General features: G+C 43.0%; 1 protein-coding gene across 9 annotated transcripts in view; it reads right to left on the minus strand.

Annotated features, from left to right (window-relative positions):
• R3HDM2 (R3H domain containing 2) overlaps positions 1-14710 on the minus strand; it is a 133211-nt gene that overhangs the window by 38140 nt on the left and 80361 nt on the right. For all 9 annotated transcript variants that reach the window (XM_035102294.3, XM_060272173.2, XM_060272170.2 and 6 more), the window contains exons 7-10: positions 12325-12384; positions 5804-5944; positions 4828-4936; positions 3239-3334 (exon numbers count right to left, since the gene is read on the minus strand). In XM_035102294.3, the coding sequence (XP_034958185.1) occupies positions 3239-3334; positions 4828-4936; positions 5804-5944; positions 12325-12384 (406 nt within the window). The remainder of the gene's footprint in view (positions 1-3238; positions 3335-4827; positions 4937-5803; positions 5945-12324; positions 12385-14710) is intronic.

The following is a 14710-nucleotide window of genomic DNA, read 5'->3' on the forward strand; positions in this document are numbered from 1 at the left end:
AAGATCATCAGGGGTTTGGGCTGGGTGTTCACCAGTATGCGGATAATACCTAATTCTACCTCTCTTTTAAATTGGAACCAGTGAAGGCAGTGAATGTCTTGTTCACCAGTTCACACGCGCGATGTGCAAGGCTATTGCCAACAGTGGATTCCAGCCCAACGAGTTTGCAGCCCACTCCTTCAGAATTGGTGCCACTACTACGGCTGTACATCTGGGGTCATCGGCCGAAAGGATTAAGGACTTAGGGCGGTGGAAGTCAGATGCTTACAAGGGGTACATTCGGGCCTCCCGGTAATCAACGTGACCTTGATTCTAGCAATCTTCCTGATCTGGGGTGTTCTTCCTTTTATTTTCAGATAATGAGCCACTGCATGTTTGGATATGCAGCCACAGCATAGTCCACTAGGCACGCACATGGGTGATCGATTCAGGCCTTGGTTGCAGTCTTAGCCTCCCGGAGAAAGTCAGGGTATCCTGGTTCGCTAGAAGAGGAATGCGTTGGGACGAACTCCTACCAGCTGTAAAAGCCAGGGCCACTTTTCAAGGTCCCCCTGATGTTTTGCTCATACAGCTTGGCAAAAACGACTTGGCCTATAAGAAATCCGTTGATTTAAAGTGGATGATACAAGGACTTGGACGAACTGATTGCCCTTTTCCCAGACATGACGCTCATATGGTCATCGCTGTAGCAGAGGCGTTGCCCTCTCGCTTTGAACCATGCAAGGAGGCTGTTGGATTCTGCTTTGGCGTGTAGGGTGATAACGCTGAAGGGTCAGGTTATCCGGCACCCTGCCATTAGATTTTGTGAGGCGTCCCTTTACCGCGACAATGGCGTGCATCTTTCAATGGAGGGGTATTCCGTTAAAGGTTTCCGGGGGCGTAGTCCTGCTCGAAGCCTAGGGAGGCTAGGGCACGTCCCTATTGGTGACCCCAGGGGGAGTTCCATGTTGATGTGCATCACCGGCCTCCTTGGTTGGTGGTTAACCCTTCCCGGACTACCAACACACGGGTTGGGGTCGGATATAGCCAGTTAGGGTCCAATGCCTAAGCCAATACCGCTCAACATCCGTAACCAATAAAGTTGTGACCTTTTCTGCCCATTAACCTTAATTGATGTCTCATGTGTCCTTTAATGCCATGGGGGAGGGGACATTGCCACGCAAGTGAAGTTACAGGGAACCAGGCAGAAAGCCTTCTTGGCAGTGGGGCCCTCCCTGTGGAACACTCTCCCATTAGATGTTAAGATAAAGAACTACACAACTTTTAGAAGACATCTGAATGCAGCCCTGCATTGGGAAGTTTTTAATGTTTTAAACATTTTACTATGTTTTATATGTCCTGTAAGCTGCCCAGAGTGGTTGGGGAAACCTAGCCAGATGAGTGTATAGGTGTTGGTAAACTAACTCACTGATCAAAGCTTTTTCATTACTGTCATACCTCCGGTTGCAAACGTGATCCGTGCGGGAGGCACATTTGCAAACCGCAGCATTCATAGCCTGAAGCGCCACATCTGCACACGCTTCTGCGCATGACGTCATTTTGCGTTTCTGCACATGCACGAGCGACAAAACCTGGATGTAACCCGTTCCGGTAGTTCAGGGTTCAGCACGGTCTGCAACCTGAAAACGTGAAACCCGCAGCATTCGCAACCCGAGGTATGACTGTAATTCTAATGCCCTTATAGGAACATTATCAATTGCTATATATCCCATGTTGACAACTGGGTTCTCTTATTGGATGACACCAATTCCACCGTAGGACTAGGTTGGCTTGCTTCATAATAATTCAGGGAATTTCAAAACACAGAAGCTCAGTCTTTTGTTATGCTATCTCTACTTTCTATAGTAAAAGGGGAGACAGCATAACAAAAGACTAAGCTTCTGCATTTTGGAATTCCCTGAGGGATCCAAAACATGTTGGGCTATAAACTAATAGTCTTAAAAATATTGGATATTTCCCCTACCTCTTTGCTTCCTGCTCCCCACCCCATCCCCCACCCCAATAGCTACAGTCTCCAACTGAAATGTAAGTATACTCATTGATCTAGGGAGATCTGTAATTTGATTTATACGTGCGGCCCAAGACACACATTTTTGCGTAGAACTTAAATAGTTAAAAACACCCAACTACTTTTAAAAATGAGATATTTGTTTCTCCCTAAAAATAAGGAACAAGCCGTTTACAACCAAAAGTTCTAGTTACAGGTAGGTAGCCGTGTCGGTCTGACGTAGTCGAAACAAAATTAAAAAATTCCTTCCAGTAGCACATTAGAGACCAACTAAGTTTGTCATTGGTATGAGCTTTCGTGTGCATGCACACTTCTTCATGCACACGAAAGCTCATACCAATGACAAACTTAGTTGGTCTCTAAGGTGCTACTGGAAGGAAAATTTTATTTTGTTACAACCAAAAGGTTAACCATCTTGACAGTTCAGCCCCCTTCATTTTTGCTCTCCCCTTGCTCTCCCTGCTTGTCCTCACTTCCCTGATGCTATTAATTTTTTTGGTCTGATGTCACAGCGGTCTGGTGTCAGCAGAAGACTGGGGGCCCCTTTGGCTCCCAATGGCCTAATTACTGTGGAGTTACATTGAGGTTTGCCTGCTTTGATTGACCATCTGAGGTCTAAGGGTGCAGTAAAACAACAGACTTTATGCAAGAGTGGGGGGAAATTGTGGATTATTATTTTTTAACCTAGGGCAACTAACTTGTATTTCTGAGGTTTAAAATATCATTATGAAACAGCTTCCTTTGATTACGTACATTCCTTCAGTATGGACCATTCAAAATGAATTTCAACCTCCTTGCCCAACATGGTTGGTATGCCTAACTGCTCAGCATTTAAAAGCATCAAATTCCTTTAAATCCATTAAGTAAATCAACACAAGACGATTTTAAAATGAATAAACAAAATGTTTAACAACGTCTGCATACAGCAGCAATGATCTCCACAGCCCTGATTGATGGCAAATGTTGACCATGCTGGACTTCAGAACCTTTTCTCGGTGACTGGATAGGAAAAGGATGAACTGTTTAAAATCAGATTAGAACTCATGGTAATGCATGAGAGAAACCTAATGAAAAAGACAGCGTCATTAAGTATATATTTCTATGAGCCCATGAATGGTTTGTGGATACTCAGTGCTACAACACTGCTGAAGCTAAATAGGCATGAACCTACACAACCAGAATAGAAGATCATGTAGGAGTAGGATTTTTTAAAATGGTATTCATGCTCACCTCTCGTGCAAATATGCGTTCTCTAACTCTTTGATACTCCTCCTCTCGCTCTTCTATGGATTTACTCCTCCGTCCATCTTGCAGTGGGATTCTGATCTAGATTGACAAACAGAATTTACCTTAGTTAAGACCTCAGCATACATTCACCACTGTGTAGTATAGTGTTCATAAATCAATTGTTCACTGTGTAAGGAAAAGTACACAGTGAACAATTGATTTATGAACACTAGAAGCATGTTGGGGGGGGTCACATTGACACAATGCTATGGTGCACAGATTTGCTACCCAAAATGTGCATTCCAGAGGCACATTTCATTTAGGAAGATCAGTTGGCACAACTCTTCCTTTTGAACTAAGAGCATCACTTCCAGTGAGTTGAGTGAGTTAACTTAGGAAATTCCATGTAAGATGTCACTACTGCTGAAAAGTACAAATGGGAATTATTTTGCTTCAGGATATCACAATCAGCCAACATCAATCAATTCCCACTGTTCTCCACATCACAGGCAGGCACACCTACACAAATGCAAACTGTGATAATGCAAACTGCACTGCTTCCATCGTGACATTTGTCGCCTCCCCATTTACGTTAAAAGTTACCCCTCTTTGTTAGGAGAAAAGGCCAACGTTAAAATATTATTTACTTCTCCATTCTGTAGCATACCAGAACAAAAATAAACCTTGAAAAACAGAAGTTGCTCTTAACTCTTAGCCCCAGCAGTAAAGATTGGCCCTTACCAATAACTTAATCAAGTGAAGTTTTGGTTAATTCAGCTAAACCAGCTAAAGCCTGTAGACCTATTCATTTGTTGGCTTTCTGTTAAGGGTACTTTACATGGATAAAGACCCGCACAAGGCTAATTGCTGAGGCTGAATTTGAAACAACACTGGAAAACTCCCAGTTCCAATTCTGTGTGCTGACCATCACACCTTGCTGATTTGTTATGTGTCTTCCCTCATACTGGCCTTTGGTTTTACCATGGTGATGACTTTCAAAGTGGCAAAACAACAAGGCAGCTATCAGGCTCTCTTGCGTGTCTGTACAAAACCTCAGAGGAAGAGTATGTGCTTTGTATGCAAAAGGTCCCAGTGTCAGTCTTGTCATCTCTAGTAACAAGTAATAAGGAAGAGTGCTGCTGCCAGTCAGAGCAGAACAAATCAGATTAAATGGATCATACTGGACTAAATGGTGTGAGGTATTTTCCTATACTCCTGTGCAATGAAAATTTTACTTACTTACTTACTACATCATTTTTCTACAGTGCCCTTCCTCAGCAAATCAGCAACAACTACCAACCAGCAGGCCAACCACTTCAAATCCAACTTCTTTCTAAGTCCCCAAGGACTTTGAAAGCAGTTTTTTCCCCACAGCTCTGTAAGCTACTGAATTCCCCAATTCCCCCATGGTGCACTGATCTGTATGCAATGATAGGACACCTCAGCAAATTTGTCTTCCCCCTTTGTTTGAGGGCTCTGTAGAGAGAACTGGACACATAGTGCAGAACAACTGCTATGTTTGTACACATAAGACCCAAGAGAGCCCTTGGCATTCACATCACACAAATACTTGTGAGATGCACCTCTCTCACCTGATTATCATCTCGATCAATGCTGGCATCATCTCGTTTGAGGATAAACCTCTGCGGAAACTCAGAGCTCTTCTCATCTTTGATGTGGTCAGAGAACCTTTGTTCAGGGCTGTAGAGAAGAGCCAAACGAGCTTTCATGAGGAAGGGTGGTGAAAAACTAAGGAGACTGAATGCTGTATCTGAGGAATGCATTCATCATCCCTATCAACCAGGACAGGAAATGAAAGGACTGAAAAAGGCATACAGTTGCAATCGAAATCATTCAACTCCCATTGCAAATTGGGTTCATTATCAAAATTTACAGACTTTCAGTTGTTTGCAATGAGCAAAACAAACAAAAGCAATTGAAATACTTGAACACAACGCATGCTTCAAGTGGTTTCCCCAAATTGAACTGAAATTGCAACTTATACAGGCTTCTCCAGTCTCACTATTCACAAGAGCACAAATACACCAGGTGTTGTCTCAAGCATACCTGATGCAATTAATCAAGGGCTTCATTAGTTGCACCAGGTGTGCTTGAGCTGGAACATATGAAATACCTGGACTGGCTAGGGGTTTGCTGAGTATCAAATTTAGCTGCATGTTAGAAATATGCCTAAGTCAAGAGAATGGTCCAAAAAGGTAAGAGAAGAGATCATTGCCCTTCACAAACAAGAAGCAGGATACAAAAATATAGCAAAGGAAAGTGCAGTAGAGACAAAGCTGCAACCAGGAAGCCGCCAATTCAAATCTCACATCTGCCAGGAACTCAACAGGAAACCTTGAGCAAGTGATTTTTTTTTTCACAAGCTAATCCTAACAGAGGAGATAATAATACTATCCTGGCATACACAAATGCTGTAGACATTACTAAGATTATATGGGAAGAGTTCTGAACACCCGAAAGAGATATATAAATTACAAGTATTAATTTTACTAATATTATCTCCCTCCCTCCCATCCACTAACTGGCTTAAACCCATTCTTGCCTTACATTCTCGTGTTACTGGTCTTGTTGATAATGACAGCTTTCCCAGTTTGGTCTACGTTGTGGTCCATGCCAAAATAGGCAGCAACCCGGTGTAGAAGCATTCTGTGGTATGAGGTCATTTGGGGAAACTTCTTGAATTGATTGCTGACAGCAGCCAAGTTCAAATGGGGATGGAGGGGGGAGGGAGAAGAGAAGAGAAAATAAGACACACTCTTAAATTTAAGCAAGCATTATCTTAAACTAGAGCCTAAGGCCAGGTGACCTAGTCTCACTGAAATGAAAGCAGGGGATCAGTTGTATCTGCAACTGAGCATGACTTGTAATTAAAAAAAGAGTACTTCACTAGTGGCACTGCTATGGGCCCTGTATGTAAGGGGCACAGAAAACAAAAACAAAAACAGAAGCACCTAAGAAACCTCTTTATTGGAATACTGTCTTCTGCAACAAAGCCAGGGGCTGAATTCAACAAAGTGCTAAGTGGGGCATTCAATTGGACTTTTCCACATTTCCATTAACCTGTTCTGGGTCCTTCCCCATCCTATAAAGCAGATTTAGGAGGTGCAGGGAGGGACACAGGAGACGGGGAGTAAAGGCCAATCGTGTGGGCGGACATCACTCTGCACACCCAATAATTTAGTTGATTGAATCCCCAATGAAAAGACACATGTTTTCATTGGAACATTTGATTATTACAATTCAGAACCTAAGATTCAACCACTAGGAGACCCCAGAACTGTGCAAGTTAGAATCATAGAATCATAGAGATGGAAGAGACCACAAGGGCCGTCGAGTCCAATCCCCTGCCAAGCAGGAAACACCACCAAAGCATTCTTGACATATGCCTGTCAAGCCTCTGCTTAAAGACCTCCAAAGAAGGAGACGCCACCACACTCCTTGGTAGCAAATTCCACTGCCGAACAGCTCTTACTGACAGGAAGTTCTTCCTAATGTTTAGGTGGAATCATCTTTCTTGTAGTTTGAATCCATTGCTCCGTGTCCGCTTCTCTGGAGCAGCAGACACAACCTTTCTCCCTCCTCTATATGACATCCTTTTATATATTTGAAAATGGCTATCATATCACCCCTTAACCTTCTCTTCTCCAGGCTAAACATACCCAGCTCCCTAAGCCGTTCCTCATAAGGCATCATTTCCAGGCCTTTGACTATTTTGGTTGCCCTCTTCTGGACATGTTTCAGCTTGTCAGTATCCTCCTTGAACTGTGGTGCCCAGAACTGGACACAGTACTCCAGGCGAGCTCTGACCAGAACAGAATACAGTGGTACTATTACCATAGCTGCCAAGTTTTCCCTTTTCTCGCGAGGAAGCCTATTCAGCATAAGGGAAAATCCCTTAAAAAAAGGGATAACTTGGCAGCTATGACTATTACTTCCCTTGATCTAGATGCTATACTCCTATTGATGCAGCCCAGAATTGCATTGGCTTTTTAGCTGCTACATCACACTGTTGACTCATGTCAAGTTTCTGGTCTACCAAGACTCCTAGATCCTTTTCACATGTACTGCTCTCAAGCCAGGTGTCTCCCATCCTGTATTTGTGCCTTTCATTTTTTTGCCCAAGTGTAGTACTTTACATTTCTCCTTGTTAAAATTCATCTTGATTGCTTTGGCCCAGTTGTCTAATCTGTTAAGGTCATTTTGAAGTGTGATCCTGTCCTCTGGGGTATTAGCCACCCCTCCCAATTTGGTGTCATCTGCAAACATGCTCAGGATGCCCTCAAGCCCATCATCCAAGTCATTGATAAAGATGTTGAATAAGACTGGGCCCAAGATAGAACCCTCTGGCACCCCACTAGTCTCCTACTCTCCAGGATGAAGAGGAGCCATTGATGAACACCCTTTGGGTTCGGTCAGTAAGCCAGTTACAAATCCACTGAATGGTAGCATTGTCTAGCCCACATTTTACCAGCTTCTTTACAAGAATATCATGGGGTACCTTGTCAAAGGTCTTGCTGAAATCAATATAGGCTACATCCACAGCGTTCCCTTCATCTACCAGGTTTGCAATTCCGTCAAAAAATGAGATTAGATTAGTCTGACATGACTTATTTTTCAGAAACCCATGCTGACTTTTAGTGATCACAGAGTTTCTTTCTAGGTGCTCACAGACCGTTTGCTTAATGATCTGCTCTAGAATCTTTCCTGGTATTGATGCCAGGCTGACTGGGCGGTAATTGTTTGGGTCCTCTCTTTCCCCTTTTTGAAAATAGGGACAACATTTGCTGTAATGCATTGAACCAAAGGAAGATAGAGGGCCTTATGCACACCCAATGAATGCCAAATATGCTCCTCTGGGCAAGAGGGATTAGGACAGAAGGAAGGCAAAACCATGTCCTGTGATATATGAAAAAGGGAATTCATTTTAGGGATAAATCCTGGGTCAGGTTTGAGAACTACCTTATCCAGATGAAAGAAACACAGTTGGGGGTCAGAGGAAAGAGCACCCAACTTGGAAATCCATCTCAGCAAAGTAGTGGAAACTAAGAAAACTGTCTTAAAGGTAAGCAATTTAAGTCACAAGAATCCATAGGCTCAAATGGAGCCAATTAACCCTGTTAGGACCCAATTAAGATCCCATGTAGGAAATCTATGAACTGTCCTGGGAGTCAACAGTACAACCCCTTTCATGAAAGGTTTAGCCAAAATGTGAGCAAATAGAGGACAGCCCCCTAGGTTGGACAGAATGCTGCTAAGAACAGAAAACTCCTTCTTAAGGCACTAAGTTCTTTATCCAGACCTGACTATAAGAAACCAAGGAAGCCTGAAACCTCCATTGACAGAAGATTAACTCCCATATCTGGACCCTACAAAAGAAAAACCGCCCATGTACAGTCATACTTCATGTTACATCCGCTTCAGGTTGCGTCTTTTCAGCTTGCGAATGTGGCAAACCCGGAAGTGTTGTCATCTTTGCCTCCTTCCTTGCCCTGCTTTCTTCCAAGCTAACTATCAAGAATATGTTCACTTGTCATCACCCACTTATCTGTCTACTAAGGGTACATGAAGTGTCGCCAAGAATAGTGCAGATTTTTTAAAAGGCAAAGGTAGTGACAATGGCCTGCAATTTTAGGAATGTAGCTTGAAACTTGTGCTCCGCCATAACAGTTCCATGTGCAGATAGAACCTTCTTCAGGAGACATTTGCCTAATCTTCTGATCGGCTAAACTGAACATTGCAAGATTAGATCCAAGAACAGATCAGCATCCAATATGGAAAATTCAGGCTTTGTCTTCACTGCCCTAAAACTCCTTCAACATATATTTCAAATGCCAAACCCTGCATCTCTCTGCTTATCTTATTTTAGTTACTATGGATACATTTCCCTGGATACTGAGAGGCATCTGACCATTTTATAACAATATAAACCATCGGCCCCAGGATTAATGAGAAAGCAGGACTTCCAAAACATGAGCTAGAGATTTTGTTTGGATTGTGGTGTGTTCCACCCACGACAAATGAGTTGCAAACATGTACTCAACATTATGAACTTTCATTCAGAAAAACGCTACTGCAAAATGATTCCTTCACCTTAAAATTTATTTTGGTTTTCCTAGCAATGTTAGTTACAGGATATTCAAGGCCTTTAGGTCTAGTGGAGTTCAAGAGCATTACAAGTTCAAGAGCAATTACAGATGTTCTGCACATGATAGGCAATTAGAACCCTACAACATAAAGGCACTGGAAACTGCCGAATTGGCTTAGAGCATTGGTGACCATCTTTAATAATAATAATAATAATAATAATAATAATAATAATAATAATAATAATAATAATAATATATTTATACCCCGCCCATCTGGCTGGGCCTCCCCAGCCACTCTGGGCAGCTTCCAACAGAAATATTAAAGATTAAAAGATTTTTAAAGATTAAAAGCTTCCCTAAACAGGGCTGCCTTCAGCTGTCCTCTAAAAGTCTGGTAGTTATTTTTCTTTTTGACATTTGGTGGGAGGGCGTTCCACAGGGCGGGTGCCACTACCAAGAAGGCCCTCTGCCTGGTTCCCTGTAACTTGGCTTCTTGCAGAGAGGGAACCGCCAGAAGGCCCTCGGCACTGGACCTCAGTGTCCGGGCAGAGCGCTGGAGGTGGAGACGCTCCGTCAGGTATACTGGACCGAGGCCGTTTAGGGCTTTAAAGGTCAGCACCAAAACTTTGAATTGTGCTCGGAAACGTACTGGGAGCCAATGCAGGTCTTTTAAGACCAGTGTTATGTGGTCTCGGTGGCTGCTCCCAGTCACCAGTCTAGCTGCCGCATTCTGGATTAATTGTAGTTCCGGGTCACCTTCAAAGGTAGCCCCACATAGAGCGCATTGCAGTAGTCCAAGCGAGAGATAACTAGACCATGCACCACTCTGGCAAGACAGTCCGCAGGCAGGTAGGGTCTCAGCCTGCGTACCAGATGGAGCTGATAAACAGCTGCCCTGGATACAGAATTAACCTGTGCCTCCATGGACAGCTGTGAGTCAAAAATGACTCCCAGGCTGCGCACCTGGTTCTTCAGGGGCACAGTTACCCCATTCAGGACCAGGAAATCCCCCACATCTGCCCGTCTCCTGTCCCCCACAAACAGGACTTCTGTCTTGTCAGGATTCAACCTCAATCTGTTATCTCTTTTCCAATAATTGTCTACTTAGACAAGCAGCAACTCTCCAAAGTTTCAGGCGGGCAGAGGTCTACCTCAATATCCGTTCCCTTTTCAAGATCCTTTTTCCAAGATCCTTTTTTGTAAGTGTATGGGTTCAACATATATTTGCCTATATTTCTGATCCAAGGCTCCATATGTTTCTGCAAATATGAAGTGGGTGTTATTAAGCATGATGCTGATCTCCCACTGTGTATATCAGCATAGAAATAAGCGGCAGGATAGGGAAGCCTGGTCCACTCCTGGGTGCCACAATTTAAGATGGATGTTGAAAAGCTGGAACATGTACAGAGGAGGGCAACCAAGATGATCAAGGGTCTGGAAACAAGCCTTATGAGGAGCACTTGAAGGAGCTGGGTATGTTTAGCCTGGAAAAGAGGAGACTAAGAGGAGATAGGATAGCCATCTTCAAATATCATAATATCATATGGAAGATGCAGCAAGTTTCTTTTCTCCTGCTCTGCAGAGTAGGGCACAAACCAATGGATTCAAGTTATAAGAAAGGAGATTCCGACTAAACATCAGGAAGAACTTTCTGTCAGTATGAGCTGTTTGACAGTGGAACAGTCTCCATCAGGAGGTGATGGACTTTCCTTCCTTGGAGGTTTTTAAGCAGAGGTTGGATGGCCATCTGGCATGCTTAGCTAAGATTCCTGAATTGCAGGGGGTTGGAGTAGATGGCTCCTGGGCTCCCTTCCAACTCTACAACTCTATGCAACCCTACACCAGCAATCTTGCATTTCTTCCCCACTGAGCATGAGCAAGCTTGTTATAGGTAGCGAAGCATGACTTAGAGATGTCTCTACTTGTGACTGAAGCTCATGTTCACCTGGGAAAAGCTCATTGGCAAAAAAATGTGCTTTTGGTAGACATGAAGACAGTTTCAAACCCTGGAATTCCCATTTAGAGAATACCAGAGAAGGGCTTCTAACTGAAGGCAGAACAAGATGATACAGAGAAAACCTGAGTCCTGGTTCAGGCATTCATAGAACGCCTGAAGACATATGCGTCCATGTACTGGCCTCACCCCCAATGTCCTGACCCACTCAACTCCCGAATGTGCTTACAAGCCCCATTCATACCCTCCCACTCAATGCAGAAGAATAGAACAGGTTGAGCACATGCACCCGCAACACGCTTTATCGCGTCTATGGTTGTTAAAGTTGCAACCCAGCACTTCCTCCTTCTCTCATCTCCAGAAGTTTTTTGTGAATTTCAATGCATGACATTATGAGACACATCTCACAAGTGAGAGAGAGAGCAAGGAAACTCCATGTGCTATCACCATTCATGCAAACTTAATGACAGTAACTGGAAAAGAGGTGAAGAAAAGGAAACATAGGGTAGCTGCGCATTCTTCATATTGTGCAGTTCTAATCCAATACCCCAGAGCAGGGATGCCTAACCTGTGGCACATTAGCTGCTGTGGGACTACAATTCCCACCACCCCTGACCACTGTCCACAATGACTGAGAAACATTTCAAGGATCACAGATTAGCCACCCCAGCCTTAGAGCAGAGATAGGCAATGAGGTATGCTTCAGAAATTGTTGCACTACGATTCCCAGCAGCCTCAGACAGTATAGGATGGGAGGGATGATAGGATTTCAATCAGGGAAGGTGTGAGTTGGAGTCCACAACGTCTGGAGGGCACCACATTGACTACCCCTGCTCTAGGGTAGTCACAGTCATTTAAGGAAGAATGCACAGGGCTAGACAGACTCTATATAAAGGCAGCCTTCATGTGTCAGATAAATACTGTATACATTTCTAAGCATTGTTTGAAATCAGCAGCTTAATTAGTGAACATTCTCAAACAAATCAGTCTTTAAGTCACTCTGTCTTACAGACCAGTACATTACTTACTTGTTATCATTAATAAATTCCAGAATCTCCTGTTCCAATTTTAGCAGCATCATTCTGTCCCTTGGAGGGTGGGAGAGACAGCAGGGAGAAAAGGAGAGGAAAAATCATTCAGAAATGGCTATACAATTCTCTCTGAAAAATCTGAAGATTAATATCCTCCTCCACTCCAATATTAATCAAAACGTTCAATGTAATTCAACATTGAAGACATCACTACCCATCCTGCATTGTGAGATGCAGAACAGATGTAGCAAGTTAAAAGTAGACCATTCCTGTTCAGGTGGATTCATTTTGGTGCAGTGATTACGCTTCTAGAAGCACAATATCCCATGGGCTCTCATTGTGCTTGTATTATTGAACAGAAACAGTACATCAGAACAGGCAATGACTGGCATTCCGTTTTGACATTGTTTATTAGTGAGATGGCAGGAGGCACTTTACAGAGAAGTATTTGGAAACTATTTATAGGTGGTTTTTAGAGCTGTTAACATTCCTTCCTGACTAACTCATTCCACTTATTTTTTTCTCTTTCTGTTCTTATGCACAGTATACGAATGCATCTGTTTTGTTAGTCTGCAATGCTAGAATTATTCTAATCTTGCTAAGATACTCCAGGAGGTCCACTGAATATTGCAGTGTTACTGAAGCAAAGTGGATATTGGATGGGAAACCACTATATTCTCCATATAACAACAGGGCTAAGTATTAAATGTTTGCTTAAAAATAATTCCACGGGGGTTTGAGCCAGCATGGTGTAATGGTTAAGAGTGTTGGACTAGAACTGGGAGAGCAGGATTTACATCCCAACTCAGCCATGAAGCTCACTGGGTGTCCCTGTGCCAGTCTCCATCTCTTAGCCTAACCTACTTCACAAGGTTGTTGTGAGGATGAAATGCAGAGCAGAACAATGGACACCACTTTGAGATCCTCAGAAGATAAAGGTGATATATAAATGTAATAAAGAAGCAGTAATAGGAAGAAAAATACGATGACGACTAGACCAGGGATGAGGAACCTGTGGCCTTCTAGATGATGTTGGACTCCAACACACCTCAGCCCTAGCAACAGTATACCATTACCATTCAATAATAAGAGTAATTCCTATTAACAAACCAACAGTGAACATGTTGTTTCCAGTTATTTTGTTATATTTAATCCTTGCAGCTGGTGAAGGTTAAAAATACCGAAACAGGGCCCTGTCCTGGCTTTGGATTATTGGGGACTCTACCTTACTTTAAAGACTTCCACATCAATCGCTGCATCAGCATTTTCTGACTTTGGACTACTGTGATCTTTATCTGACTATAAAAGATTCCTACATCAAATACTGTGTTGATATTTTATATCAAAAGACTCCTTATGGAACTGGAACCTGTACAATTCAATTAGATACTATTGAACTGAGAAATTATATTGAAAAACTTTCAGTTTGCGAAGACTATTTAAACATTTTGTCACATAAATTGTATGGTTGCATGTATTTTCGTTTTTTATGTTCACTGTTGGTTTGTTAATAGGAATTACTCTTATTATTGAATGGTAATGGTGGCCTTGTTCTGATTCTTATTTGTGTGTATATTAACGGCCTCGGTCCTATATACCTGAAGGAGATCCAACGCCGAGGGCCTTCTGGCGGTTCCCTCATTGCGAGAAGTGAGGTTACAGGGAACCAGACAGAGGGCCTTCTCGGTAGTGGCACCCACCCTGTGGAACGCCCTTCAAACAGATGTCAAGGAAATAAGCAGCTATCCTATTTTTAAAAGACATCTGAAGGCACCCCTGTTTAAGGAAGTTTTTAATATTTAATGCTGTATTGTTTTAATATTCAATTGGGAGCCACCCAAAGTGGCTGGGGAGACTCAGCCAGATGGGCGGGGTACAAATAATAAATTATTATTATTACTCCAATTTTGTAATACTAGCAACAGTATAGCCAATAGTCAGGGATGACAGGAGTTGAAGTTCAGAGATGTCGGGGTGGGGGGACTCAGGTTCCCCATCTCCAGCCCAGATACTTTCTCACTCTCTGAGCTTGGACCCTCTTTAATCTCTTACTCATGGCTAGCACCAGTGGTCAAGCAGGTAAGAGCACTGAGAGAAAATTAATTTTAAAGGGGACCCCAGGGAAGGCATCCTTAGTGGACCCTAATGAGGTGCTGCCTAAGAATGTCACATGCTGAGACAGGGTCTGGACCCTAAAACCACTCAACAGTCCACTTATTCCAAGGCCTCACCATGGCCACTTTATGCTCAAGATGCTGGAAAGTAAGATCCTAACTACATATCACATGTGCCTTTGTGGCTAGCACGGCTGGACAAACAGAGTGCATTCTAGAGGATTCTCAATTAGTGCTCTTCAACACTTTCCACATCTCATGAGTTAAAG

This window comes from Zootoca vivipara, chromosome 2, assembly GCF_965207765.1.
Source record: "Zootoca vivipara chromosome 2, rZooViv2.hap1.1, whole genome shotgun sequence".
Classification (NCBI taxonomy): domain Eukaryota; kingdom Metazoa; phylum Chordata; class Lepidosauria; order Squamata; family Lacertidae; genus Zootoca; species Zootoca vivipara.